The 14,939-nt window shown below is 38.3% G+C and overlaps 1 protein-coding gene across 4 annotated transcripts in view; it reads right to left on the bottom strand.

The window, feature by feature from the left end:
• ppargc1a (peroxisome proliferator-activated receptor gamma, coactivator 1 alpha) overlaps window positions 1–14,939 on the bottom strand; it is a 420,524-nt gene that overhangs the window by 105,502 nt on the left and 300,083 nt on the right. The window contains exon 1 of one of the 4 annotated variants that reach the window (XM_052009432.1): window positions 3,489–3,623. The exons of 2 other annotated variants lie outside the window; for them this stretch is intronic. In XM_052009432.1, the coding sequence (XP_051865392.1) occupies window positions 3,489–3,536 (48 nt within the window). In that variant the 5' untranslated portion in view covers window positions 3,537–3,623. Of the gene's footprint in view, window positions 1–3,330; window positions 3,450–3,488; window positions 3,624–14,939 lie in introns of those variants that run through there. One more of the 4 variants, XM_052009444.1, reaches the window with a different exon arrangement.

Below are 14,939 nucleotides of genomic sequence, written 5' to 3'. Positions count from 1 at the left end.
GCCCAACAATGTTTTGGCTAATGCTGCTCAGTAGATTACTTTTAACAGGAGTCCAAGACTGATGTGAGTTACTACCTTTTAGATCTTTTCCTGTTTTATTTTCTAGGTAATCAGCTTTGAATTAGTGAAACTACCTTAGAAGTGAAGCTATTTTTTTTTTACCATATAGTTGTTCAAAGGTGTACTGTTTTCAGTGCAGGACAGCTGTGAGAGTAGGATAAAGGAGAAGCAAAAAGGTACATTGGCAAGCAGCAGGAATGTGGATCTCATGTTTCTACCAAAGAGCAAATTAGCTTCATATCACCTGCCTGTTCTGAGCTTCCTTAGTAACTGCACTATCATTGTTAAAGAAGTTGGAGAAAAAAAAACCTAACCCTAAACAAATATTTTTGGTTGCAACAATTTTCCAAACTAGTCCTTGCAACTTGATAAAAACAACTTATGGTTTGCTATCTGTACATGCTGCAAAAAGAGGTCAACAAACTTGGGATTCAGGATTGCACTCTTATTATCCAGAAACCCATCAGCGAGCTGCATCTCCAGTAATTAAAAGGCAAAATACCTCTACCATTTGCTAATTTTTGCAGTCTGGTGAATTGACAGATAAGTTAGGTTTTAAATGCTGACTGAGATTAGGAAATTAACTTTGGGAAATTGGGAGGAAAACTGCTGCCCAGCAATTCATGCATATCTCATTGCTATGTCTGCACAGTTGTACTCAGTTGCTGATTCTGAAATGCTTTTATTAACCTTCTCTTACATGGCATAATGAGCAAATATCATTGTGTTGCTAGTAAAATAAAACATTAAGGTTATATTTTATTTAACTATCTATCAGCATTTAGCTATTTATTATCCATTATCTATTATCAATTATCTATCTAGCTTGGTCCCAAATAGTTTAAAATAAAATGACCTTAGACTGGATTCAGCTGTACTGTGTCTGCTGCCTAGAACCATCCCTTATGGTCTCTGCATATCTGGGCTGGATGTAGAGGGCCTATATCACTGGTCATCTGCACCCCTGAATCCTGCAGTGTGGTCCCAATGATACCTGGGCAGTGAGCAGCCTAGTGAGGAGGCATCACTTCCAAGTTATCCCTGTCAGCCTCTGACAAAAAGCAAAGCTGGGCCTGGTGCTTTGTCATCCATCAAAGCTGTCAGTTTTTGAATGTCTCTGAGATGCTGCCAATAACTATTAAAATTAAAGCAAGTAATTAAGTAAAAATAAGATTGTTAACAAAACACTTGTAAATAACTAAAAGCAATAACTAAAGCAAAATAATTTTTAAAAGATTTATATTGCCATTTGTCTCCTAATCTGCAGGCCTAGAATCCTGCATTAAAATCAATAGGGTTTCAGATCCTTGGCCAAGACTGACCTGGCGTAGGATCCTAGTGGTGGTTCCCCAATGTAATGCTAGGGAATCCCTGCGAGACTGTGTCTCACTTTTGGACTCAATGCGCAGTCCAGTGGCAGAACAAGCTAATAGGCTCATCTCTTGCAGGTCCCAGACTTCATTATGAACTGCCATCCAAAACCAGCTCAAATTGGCCCTATGTTACTTAGTATTTGTCCTTAGATCATTGTTTCATGAACAAGCATGGTACAAAGATGCAATCCTATATACTTCCTGATTATTGTTCAGTTTCCAATTTTACATGGTATTCAAAATTTAAAGCCTCTGAGTATTGTATTTTATATAGTGCAGAGCTCTTAATTTCAGTAACATCAAAAACACTGAGTGCTGCCCACAGTCCCCTGCTTCCCATTCATAACTAATGTCATTGGAACACTACTTTAAGATGTCACAACAAGAGGAGTTCTACAGAAATCACTTGTTCTCAAGATGCTTCTACCCAACATAAATCAGGAAATCTGAGGTCAAAAGAGTACATTGCTATAGAAAGGCTATAACATTTACAATTATGGGATAATTCTACTGGCCTGATCCTTTTCAAACTAAAACTCCAGAGGCACAAAATAGTTTAGATTTTATAACATAGATCATAGATTGATCAAGATTGCCTGTTACACAATATATTCACCTTTGCCCCTAATGAATTTCAAGGACAATAGAACAATAATGTCAGTTTATATTGTACCTCTGTTATAAAATTCAAAATAGATACACCATGGTACACCCTCATACTTAATTGATACTTTCCCAAAATGTGTTGTCCTTAAGGATTAAGAGCTTCAAATAGATTATTGGTAAGATTATAAAATATACTCTTAATGAATCATATTTAATACTATCTTCACCTCCTCACTCACAGATCTAATGCATGACAGGAGTAAAACAAGTTTGCAAACAGATTAAAGAAAACAATTGCTGAAATCCATTCTTTGACCAAACCACTCAGCTGCTTAGAACCTCAGAGGCATCAAGGTATCAGTAGATATTCCTAGCTTCTCTTTAAGTGCAGTGCAAGATTTACATAGTGTATGTGGTTGGTGAGCATAGTATCAGAAACATGCAACAATACAAATGCATTTTACGCTCTTGTAAAAATATAAAAGACCTAAAAGTATTGGAATTCAAAAAGCTAACAAAGTCACATGAATGAATATACATCTTCTGCTTCAGGGAAGATTATATTAATTCTAAATCTGTGTCTCAAGATTATTGCAAGGTTAGCTACAATCTTCTTGCCAAATGAATATTTCTGGATTGGAACGTGAATACCTAAAATCCCCTCATTGAGCTATAAACTTACGACAGGCATACACTAGAGAGCAGCTGTGAACCTGCCTGCTTTTTTTCATGAATTGTTCCCATGCAGGTGATACAGACTTGATATATTGGTGCCTATTTTTACACCACAACCAGCAGCCTTTTCATACAAACACTCTGGAGCAGCCACATTCCGACTGTAGGTAGTGTGAATCTAAGGAAGTTACTTGGGAGATAAACTATTCAACAACAAAAATTAAAATTTGGGACATTATCAGAACAATAAAAATATTTACAACTTAAATTCAAACCCTTGGTTCATACAATGAGTTAAAATATCTAATTTACTCAAACACATTGTTTATGGCACACTTCCAGCAGATTACCAAATGACAGTGGGATTTTAAGTTATGTCTGAAACTTGACACAACTGTTTCAGAAATGAAAAGTAAAATAAGTCAGGGTCACTTTTCACAGCATTGAAAATCACATGACATATGACTGCATTCCAAATGAAGGAGGCAGATAAACATGAGATGGAATTTCTATCCTGCTTAAAATACTTTAAAAAAGTTTTAACTTGAGTTCGTAAAAGAAGTTCAACAAAGTTAGTTCATCTCTTGAGGTATTATAAAAGCAGCATTATACTTACCTGTGACATTGCCTCAATCATTTACTGGTAGAACAAGTTCAGGACAATTGAGGTTTAGGTGAGTACACTTTTAAGTAGTATTCTCTGATCATTTTAGAGTTAAATTTCATTCCTAGTCATTCCTGCTGCAAAGATCACTGAATCGTGTTACTGCTCACCTCTGTTTCACTCCACTCAAAGTCTTGGTTGCACCTGTCCCACTCCATTCAGCTTGTGGCTTAAAATCTCAATAAATCCACACACACATGCACACACATTCACAAGCACACACACACAGCAGGCACATGTGTGGGTGCTGGCCCCTTACAGAGATTGAACTGAAGGCACCTGACTTACTACTACACTAACGCTACTGTTCAGTGTCACATGACAAGGTTATTAAAAGTAGCTGTGCTGTCAGTCAGAAGTACTGTTCCATGATAAAACCAATGACGTATTAAGAGGGTGGAGCTACTAAGTACAGTCAATCTTTAAACTACTCAACCTTTGAATCTGCAGTCCCATGCTGTGATTAAATCCTACTTTTTTGAGCCACACCTTCATAAGAATTCTATCAGCTAAAGAAATTAAATCATAAAGTAGTCTTTACTTCTTTTAAATCTTGAAATGTCTTATAGTACTTGAGATAAATACCATTAATGTAGTCGTAAATTGATTTTTACTTGTTTCTGTAATATAACTCACTTCATAAAAAAGCATTTGCAGAGATCAGACAAAAAATTATGCTTCTATTCTGTATCTCTTTCCCACTTTGAGTTAACACATAGTGAACTTCTTACGAATTGCAATGTTGAAGTATCAAACTGAGTAAATTAATATGGCACTCAATTTTCTCTATTAAGTTGAGACAACAAATCAGATTCCCATAAATTCATTGAAGATCACCTAACTGGGTACTTTACCAAAATGTACATACCCCAAAAGAACATAACATAAACGCACACCTCATCTGTGTTGATAGTCAAAATAGAAAGGTGCAATATTACATTATACTTCTGTGAAATTGGTATGGATTTCAAACATCACATTTCCTGATTTTAATTAATGTACAAATAAGATGCAAAAGCAATACTTGAAACATAATATAACTATCGCCTACATCACACAGTGGTGGAATATGGATTCTACTCTGCAGTCTTACACTTACTAAACTGTTGATGTCAGCCAAAGTTATTGTGGCAAGAACCACAGGCTACATATTCACGAGAGAGAAAATTAATTGATGTTGTGCTTAGTAAACAGACATAAAACAGGAGCTTAAGTATCCAATATGAAATCTGCCGTCTGCCACAACAGCAATGCATGCAGCCTCTTCTGATATTCTTCCCTCTTCCTACTGTCTTCGCCACAGTTTCCAAATGCAAATATTCCCTCCTGAGTGCCTCCTCTCCCACTTGTCTTCCTACTTTTCCCAGTTGCTACCTCCCCTCTCCTGATGACTTACCCCATCAGATCATCACCACTCACTCAAAATCACCGTCTTCCTCTGGGTACTTCATCCTACTTTCAATCTCATAGCCTATTCCTGATTGCCATCTGTCCTATCAATAGTTTCCCTAATCTGGATGTCCTATCTTCTATGGTCAACCTCTCCAACTCCCAATTGCTGCTGGACTCCCGATCATCTTTCCAAGTTTCAATTGCCTCATCACCCAACAATTTCTTCCCCACTCAGTCACATTCTTTCAAATACAAACAAAGCATAGTGTATGCATATAATGAATAAATCAGAGACATAGAATTGTAAATAGGTAGAGGAGCTGAAGAAAAGTTGAGGAAAAAATACCCAAGGCCTGGAAATCATAGCTTGAAAGAGTGGTAGTGGAGAGTCTACCACTGATGAGCCACAACTTTCAAAATGACAGCTTGGAAGTGCGATATCTGAATTAACTTTCTCAGCCAGGATGAACATGATGGGCCAAGCAGCCTCATTCAGGGCTGTGAACTTCTACATTTGCATGATACTGATTGTCACTCCAAGCAAGAAGATTATGTATTTTGCATGCTCTTCCAATGGTGCAACATGATTCTGGTCACAATTTTTCATTTAAAATAGCACATTGGAATGCTGTACAAGCACATCGAGTGTTTGATCATGAGATTCACCAATCACAAGTTCTACCCATTTAATGAATATTTGTTTTTCTCATCCACAAGGATTCCCGCCATCCTCCTGATCAGGACAAATTCCCACCCTTCACCGACTTATCTACTGATGGTCGTATCTGGAATTCACTGCTGGCAATACAGTTGCTCAAAACTGAAATCCTCTTTGTCAGAAAGCAGCCCACCTTCACTTAAATGGTTTAGTTTAAATTAAGCCCAGCACACCAATGAGGTTTGGTGTGAGCCTAACCCTTTCAGTGCTATTCAATTACTCTCACTGGAAATAGAGGCGTGTATACCTAAGAATATGTTTCAAAGAAGCGTCACTTAAACCCTCAGAACAAGTTGCTGATCTCTCAGATGTGAATGCAGCAGAATATTGATAATTGCTTAAAGAAAAAGACAGGGAAAGACTTGCATTTGTTCTGATTCCTCTCTAGTTGGTACAATATTGTATTAGTCACAATTTTTACATTTAAAATAGGTTAATACCTGCATAAAAATAGCACACAAGAATTCAATTCAGGCACATAAGCATTTGATCATGAGTTTCAGCAATCACAAGTTTAACTCTCATTTATATCTGTCTGGTGTATGACCATAATATTGTACAGTCCTTACAATGCTGATTTTCATGCTAAATTGATCATATCATGGAACAGTGGTTGGAGGTTGATTTTAATCCTCTGTGACCACATGGTAGGCACAGATCATTTAATTATCAGTTGAGCTGCAACTAGAATTAAATGTTTATCAGCACTTCTTGATTTACAATGGAAGGCATTTCATTGATGAAACTACTGAAGATATCTGAGTCTTGGAAGACAACCTGAGAACCCCTGATGCAATGCCCTGGTGCTAAAATGATCATTATTCCCATTGACTAAAGAGCTCTTTGAGGTTACACTTGGTCAAATGCTGCATTGATATCAAAGACTGTCATTCTCACCTCATCTCTGGTACTTAGCTCTTTTGTCCATGTTTGGAAAGTCTGAAATGAGGTTTGGAGTTGAGTGGTCCCAGTGGAATTCCAACTCAGGCAGTTTATTGGGAGAAAGTGGTGCCTGATGAGAGACTATGCAGCCTACCATTTGTTTCATGAATATTCGGAGTTGACTTATGTGGCACCCATTAGCCAGATTGGATTTGCTATGTTTTTTTGTGGAGCTGGAGCCAGATCCCAAGAACTTGGTAGAACACATAAATACTCAGTAACAAAACATCCCAAAGGCCTGCACAATTTGAGACCAGCCACATAGACCTTCAGAGAGATGAGCAAAAGCTTAGTTAAATAAATAGGCTTTAGGGGATATTTTAAAGGATCACCTTCAAAGTGGAACAAGGGGATTGTAGAGGGAATGCTAGAACTCAAGACTTTGCTACCATGAGTGGAGAGATTCAGTTCAGGGATGATCAAGATTAGGGAAATTGTGGAGAGTAATACGGCTAACAGAAATAACATGGTTGTAAATTCAGGTTTACAAAAAGTAGAATGAGGAAGGCCAACTGGAGTGCATTAAAATAGTCAGGTCCAGAGGTAACAAAAGTGTGGATGTGGGTTTCAGCACTATTTGAGCTGAAGCAGGTGTAAGGTTGAGCACTATTGAAGAGGTGGAAATAGGTGGCCTCAGGATGCAGATTTGTGACTGTAGCTCACCTTGGGGTTGGAATTGATACAAAGGCTGCAAACTCACTAGTTCAGTTTCTGATAGTAGCCAGGAGACGAAGGGGTCGGATGCCAGGGGGTGGAGTTTGCGTTGGGGACAAAAAGAACTGACTTCAGCCTTCCCAATATTTAGGTGGAGGAAATTTCTGTCTACCTACCACTGGATTTCAGACAATTAAGAGAAAGTGGAGAGGTCATGAGAAGTGGTGGTGAGGAAGAAATGGCTGTCCTCAATGAACATAGAACATAGAACAGTGGAGGACAGGAACAGGCCCCTCAGCCCATGATGTTGTGCCAAACTAATTAAATGCCTAACTGATCTAATCCCTTCTGCCTGCACAATGTCCATATCCCATTCTTTGCACATTCGTGTGTCTATCTAAGAGCGTCTTAAATGACTCGATCATACTTGCCTCCATCACCACACCTGGCCGTGCACTCCAGGCTCCCACCACTTTCTGTGTAAAAGACTTGCCCTGCACATCTCCTTCTGACATTTCCCCTCTCACTTTAAATGCATGCCCTCTTGTATTAAACATTTCAGCCCTGGGAAAAAGACACAGGCTGTCTGCTCTGTTCTTGCCTCTCATAACCTTCTAAACTTCTATCAGACTTCCCTCAGCCTCCATGGCTCCAGAGAAAACAACCCAAGCCTGTCCAACTTCTCCTTATAGCACATGCCCTCTAATCCAGGCAGCATCCTGGTAAACCTCTTCTGCACCCTCTCCAAAGCCTCCACATACTTCCTATAATGGGGCAACCAGAATTGAATGCAATACTCCAGATGCGGCCTAACTAGAGTTTTATATTGCTGCAAAATAACCTCCTGACACTTGAACTCAATGCCTCGATTAATAAAGGCAAGTATGCCATATGCCTTCTTTACCACGCTATCAACCTGTGTAGCCACTTTCAGGGAGCTATGGACTTGGACCCTAAGATTCCTCTATACATCAATGCTGTTAGGGTTCCTGCCATTACCAGTGTACTGTCCCTTTACATTAGATCTCCCAAAGTGCAACACCTCACATGTGGCCGGATTAAACTCCATTTGCCATTTCTCTGCCTATATCTGCAACTGATCTATATTCTGCTGTATGCTTTGGCAAACTTCTACACTATCCACAACACCATCAATCTTTGCATTGTCTGTGAACTTACCAACCCATTCATACACATTTTCATCCAAGTCATTTAAGAATAAGTCCCATCAACCACTGCCCTGTCTTCTACAGGCAAGCCAGCTCTGAATCCAGTTCTGAAGAAGGGTCCTGACCCAAAACATTGATTGCCTGCTTTTCTCCATGGATGCTGCCTGGCCTGCTGAGTTCCTCCAGTATCATTGTGTTTTTCATCTGAATCTAAATGGCCGAGTCACCAAGATAATTCCATGCATCTCAAAATGTTGAAACTGACAGTGTGATTCCAAATGATAATCCCAAGGGATAGCATGTAAATGAAAAACAGGATGAGGCTAAGGCCTTTTCCACATTAAAGCTAACAGTGCAGGGGAAGGATGAGAAGTCATTGAAGTTGAATCCCTGGCTACAACTGAACAGGTAAGAGAGGATCTGGGAAAACGAGTTTCTGCACAGCTGGACATCAGCAGAGCAGCAAAGGAGGAGTATGGAGTGGTCAATCATGTTAAAAGCTTAGATTGGTCAATTAAGAACTGGAGAGTTTCTCAGGAAGGGCTGTGATAATGGGGACCTTGAGATGGAATGGAATGATATGGCAAATCAATCTGCCCTTTTACCCTAGAGTTGCCCAGCTGTTATGCACTTGTTGTTTTGGCAGAAATGTTGGTGGGTTTCATGATCTACTGTGCTGCTAGAGGGAAAGCCAATTTTCAGTGTTGCTTAATTGTTATTTTGTGGTTTACTTTCATATCCTTTTTGTGGTGCACTATTACCTGTACCATTCTGCTATCATTTTACTTTTGTCCTTGTTCTGTTGTAAAAATTCCTTTCAAAAAATAGAGTCTACCAAATGTGAATGTATAAATGAACTGAAGCTAATTTCCTGTATGGCAATTTGCAGATTGCCTGATAAGGCTGTTTAACTGATTAAAATTATACTCAGGACAAAGGTCGGTATCACAGACCTGAAAATAATGAACCTTGAAGGAATGCAAAACAGGCAAAAGTTGTTAACACAGTCAATTATTACTAAAGTTACCAAACTTTTCCTGTGTTCAATGCTGTAATAAATACTGGCTACTTACCCTCCATTCTGCCTTATTATTTGAAAACAAACTAATTTTGGATTCACATTTGATAATAGCATATTGCCTATTTCCCTTTTATCCTCAACCCCTTACATGTTTACTTTCTAGTAATTCTTTTTCAAATTTACACAGTAATTCTGTCATCATTTTGCATAAATTTGTGCCTGAGAAAACAAATCAGCATAAAAGGCAAGGGAGGAGCTTTATAAACAGTTCCAGATCTGCAGTATCCCGTTGTGCACTGTTTTCATGATCCCAGTTTCCATGTTGGTAAAGCTCATGAAACCAGATGGAGCACTCATAATGCTTTGAAATGCATATTCTTTTTGTCAATATTAAAGAATTCCAACTTTTTGGAGGCAGGAAAACATGTTGAATTCAGCCACAGGCAGTAGCAACATGAGCCTTTTACATAAAAAGCCCTACATACGAAAACAATGAAACCAGCCCCCATAAGCAGATAATCAAGACTAGATGAGATCACCCACCACCACATTATTTCTCTTTATCAGGTCCATCCTTTCCTCCACTCATCCTCCCCGTGACTTCCTCTAATTCTTTATGTTCTTACATCATGCTTTCCTTATTCTATCCCTCTTCTCTCTGCCTTTTCTAATCTTTTCTGTTCTCTGGACCTTTCCCTCTTTTGGTGCTTTATCCCTCTCACTATTGCATTCTGCCCTCTCCTCCCAGAATGATTCAAATATATATATCTCCAATTTTCTCTGTGAACACAGTAGTAATTGTAAATGTATCAATATATATAAATCATGTATGCATGGGATATAATTACCTAATCATGTCTAATTATGTTCTCCCTTTGAGCTCCTTGTGTTCAATAGTTATTATAGTAGTTATAATGTAACAGCACTCCCAGCTTTGTTCAAAGCCCAGCCCCAAATACGTAACTGTAGTTGAGATCTTTCTGGGGCTTCCAAAGAAATCCAAGAGAGGTGGAGACGTTGTTCCTTGATTTGCACATTTAGATCAATTAAGGAGCAGATAGCTTTTTCATCTTAAGGATATAAAAGTGGTTGATGTCCACAAGCTCAGGAAACTGGCAGGAACTTTATGACCACATTAACAAAGCATCTGCTGGTGGGTTTTGTCTTGCTATCAATGATCCAATAAATATACCTTGAACTTTGGTACACACAGTGTGTCCACATGAGATAGGTTACCTGAAGGTTGTAATTTTCATTTTAAAGACCTTGGCAAACTTTCTATTGTTTACTTCCTTTATAAAAAGCACAATAGCATAAATGACATTGAAATGCATCATTGCTTCTTTTTTGAATTAAAATTGAACTGATTCAAGGCTCTTTCACTTAACAAAGACATTTTAGCAAATGCATACTATAAATGAACACAGACTGTATTTAACTTCTTACTATTCTAGGGCAATCCAAAATGGTAATTCAAAGCGAGGCAGGTTCCCATGACTGTATGGCAATGACAGCAGTAATATTATATCTGTCAGTCAGTCGTCATAACAAGATTGACTACAGACGCCACAAGACCTCATCATTACCCTCGGCTTTTGCCAGTTCTCCCAGCTGTCCATCCATTGTCACTCTTCCAAATATTATACTGCATGATTTATATTGCAGTGAACCAGGGCTGGATATTCTGCTTGAGATTACATTCACTACTATTTTATTTTGGACTTGCTTTATGAGTCCCTCATAATGTCTGTCAGATAACAGCCTTTTCTTAACACAACATTTATTGGCAGTTGTAATTACCATTAGTTTGGCTAGAACAGGTTAATTGGGGTTAACTCTGAGGTATCAATTTACATAGGCACAGCAGTGAAAATAAAGACAAAGTTTATTTTGCCACCAAGCCACTACTACATTCTTATCACATCCGTCTCCTCATATAGCTGCTTGATTTCAACAGGACAGGCTCCAGGCATGGATAACAAGGCATAGTGGTGATTGTGATGTGAAGATTGAAAGGAAAACCTAAAATATTTAGCTTTCGTTTCACCCTGAAGTTGTCATTGTCTTTCTGCTGGCGCCCGTAGTTTTTTTTGTTTGGCATGCATATGCTAGCAGAGTACCTAGGTATGTAAAACCAAGACCTGCCATCAGCACAGAAAATGTGATTGTCTACTAATGGCAGTAAGCTCCTGCTGCTTGACCAAAGTACCTCAATGATAGAGTTTTATTGATGTTATAGGTTTAAGGCTTCAAATTCTTGTTTAGAATTTATCAGTTTATAAAAATGTTCCTGAAGCTTTAACCAGGGTGGTGGGGGTGGGGGTGTTAGAGAGCTGGTGCAAAATTGTTCAATAGTGGGGGTGGAGGTAGGTTTGGTGTGAAGAGAAGGGGGCAAGCTTAAGCGCATAATGTACTAATACCAACAGCTTTATAATGAACCCCTGAAACAACTATTAAGTTGTATCAAATAAACAAGGCTGTTTCCATATGTAGTCACAGCAGAAGTGCAAACCTTTTTATGTTTTCCAAATCACATTACATCTTAACTAACATAGTTAATAGTATTCTTTATGGAAGGTGAGAAAATGATGCTGATAATGAAGTGAATGGGCACATCACAAATGGAGTAGGAATTTAAAAGTTAATTGCACACTGGTTATCTCTGCTATAGTCTTCTCCAACTGAGAAATTCTGCATGAAGCAATAGTGCATCCGACCATCACTTCAGAATAAAGAGGCTATGACAGACAGCCCCACTACTGCGTCTTTCATGTTAAAATAAATCATCTGTTACACACACTACAAGCAAGCCTCTGTGGAACTGAGTCAGCTTTTCTGTGATCCAATGGCTATGCTACAACTCATTTTTCAACGCAAATCAGAAAGGAATCTTTCCTTTCATATCCCAAGATTGGCTGCTTACAGCTTACATTTCCAGAGGACTTTAAATAAAAGCACGTCAACTAATACTAAAAATACATTCCATGTAAATCAAAAAGATATAGGCAATTAAAAGGTAATGGTCTGTAGATTTTAACAGAATCAAAAAAAAGCAAAATATTGTGTTTTGAATAGTGCTTACAGCATGATAGTTTTAGATTTCTGACTTAAAATAAGTATTAATGTTATTACCTTTTCCCAGCTGTAACTGCCCATGTAATTAAATCCCTATGTAGCCCAAATTAATTATATATATCATAAACAAACACTTTACATTTCAATTACATATGTAGTATCATTTTAATTATCTTACATAACCACTAATATTTGAAATTAAACATATTGACTTTGTCATCAAACATGAGAGCTGATGTGAAGGTTAAAGCTCACAGTCAGAACTGTGATGAGGTAAAATTTAATAAGCAAACAGATTACTTTCTAAAATACTAAGAAGTCCACTAATTTCCTGATTTTTTTTGTCTCTTAACTCATTAAAAAGCTAATAATTATTCTAATCACAGAAATGCACTGCGTGTGATGTTCATTACAAAAATCAGCATTGATTAATTTTACTAAATATTAATTTGACTACCTGAGATAAGAAAATTCAATGAATTATGTTTTCAAACCCTTTTGGTAAAAGCAAAATATCTCAGAAAAGCTCACAGAATGAGGAAAACATACCACTTCATTCTTATGCAATGCTGAGCCACAGATCTCATGGTAGGAATCTATACAATCTGGTTTTTCCAACTATTGTGATGATAACATATTGGCTGAAAATGCAATATTTGCCATGGTCTCTCACCATCTCAGTGCATGACCTGAAATTCCCCACCCCTGACCTAACCAAGTCCACAACCAGGAATCTTTTCCATGTTCACCATCTGCACACAATCGTGAGGCTGTAAGACCAGTTATCCCCTCTAAAGTTAAAAAAAAACAGAAGATGCTGTAAATATCTGTCATATCTGTGGATCTCATCTGATGAAAAGTTTCTACCCTGAAATGTAAACTTTCTCTCTCTCTCTCTTTCTCTCTCTCCCCACCCCAACAGATGTCACCTAACCTATTGAGTATTTCCAGCAGTTTGTTTTTTTTATTTCAGGCTTCCAGCACATGCTGCATTTTGCTTCCCCCACTAATTTTCCTGATGTCTGCCTGAGGTTATGGTTGCTTCCCAAGTAGTCTGGCAGAAAATCCGAGAAAGGAGTGATAATGGCTAAGGTCTCTCAACCGAAAGAAAGGACATCATTCTACTGTTTTTCTCATTGTAACCAATGTTACGTCAGTCTACATAAATCCATTCCCTGATCATGTTCAAGAGCAGAGGTTGGACTTTCTACTCACGTAATTCAGTCATAAGTATATGATGGTAGTGAGCTAGTGACAAGATATTTCTGCAACCAAGATTTGAAAGGAAAAAAAAATACTTAATGTAGAAAAGGAAAACAGCTGTTTTAACCTTCTCAATCGATAATGCTGATCCCACTCTGTTTAGTGAGATTTTGTTACAAAATTACCTCAAATTGGTCTGTAATGTGGTATATTATGCAGGGTGGCTATGACTGCACTGAGGAATGGGACTGCAAATGGGCTTAATCACAGCTAATTACATTTGCAGAAGAGTTTCAGAATGTGCCTAGGTCCCATTTCTACAGACTCTTGGAGTAAGTGCCAATACCCATCCACCTGTGACCTCAACTGAGACCTTATCTACAATGACGGGGGGCAGAAGGAGATGGAGGCACATTCAAGGAAGAATAAGTAATTTAAACATTCCCACAGGGCACCAAACCACTTGGAATGCATCCTTGGCATTGACCTTCCTAACAAAAACATAGAAACTGAGAAGGCAAGCTAGACCTGAGGACTAATTAACAGGCCTTTTACCAGGCACCTACTGGCGTTATGTTGAGCACAACATTAGGACAAAGTCAATCTAGGCCCTAAGCATTTAAATATGAAGTTTTATCAAAAGCAGAAGGGGAAATATAAACACACAGAAGTAGTAGAAGTTGCACTTATGCTTTTTAAACACATTGGCAAATTTCCCAGAGTTCTGGACAGTGATGCCAAGGATTTGTTGTTTTGTATCAGTAGCAGTATAAATGGCATGTAGCATAAAGGCCCCTAATTTACAATGACTGAAGCCGTGGGGCTGAACCATGCTGGCTGTTGCTGGCAGTTCCAAATGAAATGGTCACCATTCAAACACTGAAGCTGAAGTTAGTCCTCGACTTGGACACGCTCTGTATATCCAGGAATTATTGACAGATTCAGAGGAGAATGCCAGTAGGGAGAGGGGCAACAAATCTGCAAGCTCATCCCACTGCTGGGCTTCCTTTGGAATCCTGTAGTAGACCCTTATCTTGCCGGGAATCCTCAGAATAATTCTGGGGGAGTCACCACTCAGGACATGAAACCTAATTGATTTCATTAGAGTTTGAGGCACAGATTTATGAGATAAAGAAGAAAATATGTTACTTCTTAAAATGATTTTGTTTTTGTTTAATGTTTTTAACTATTTCTGTTTATATGTGCTTTTAATGGTTTTTAAAAATCTTTAAAAAAAATAAATTCAGTTTTAATGGAAGACAAAGGTCTGTTCCCAATTTTAACTTCTATCAGGGACATTTTGGGAATGGGACTGCACTGCCAGTTTCAGTCCAAGCTTTTCTGCTGAGCTCAAGGATACTGAGGTGCCAGTGAGAAAGGGCCTTGC

The sequence above is a fragment of the Pristis pectinata genome, chromosome 2 (assembly GCF_009764475.1).
Source record: "Pristis pectinata isolate sPriPec2 chromosome 2, sPriPec2.1.pri, whole genome shotgun sequence".
NCBI lineage: Eukaryota > Metazoa > Chordata > Chondrichthyes > Rhinopristiformes > Pristidae > Pristis > Pristis pectinata.
Note: the sequence above shows the minus strand (reverse complement) of the source record. Positions and strands in the feature narration are given on the sequence as shown.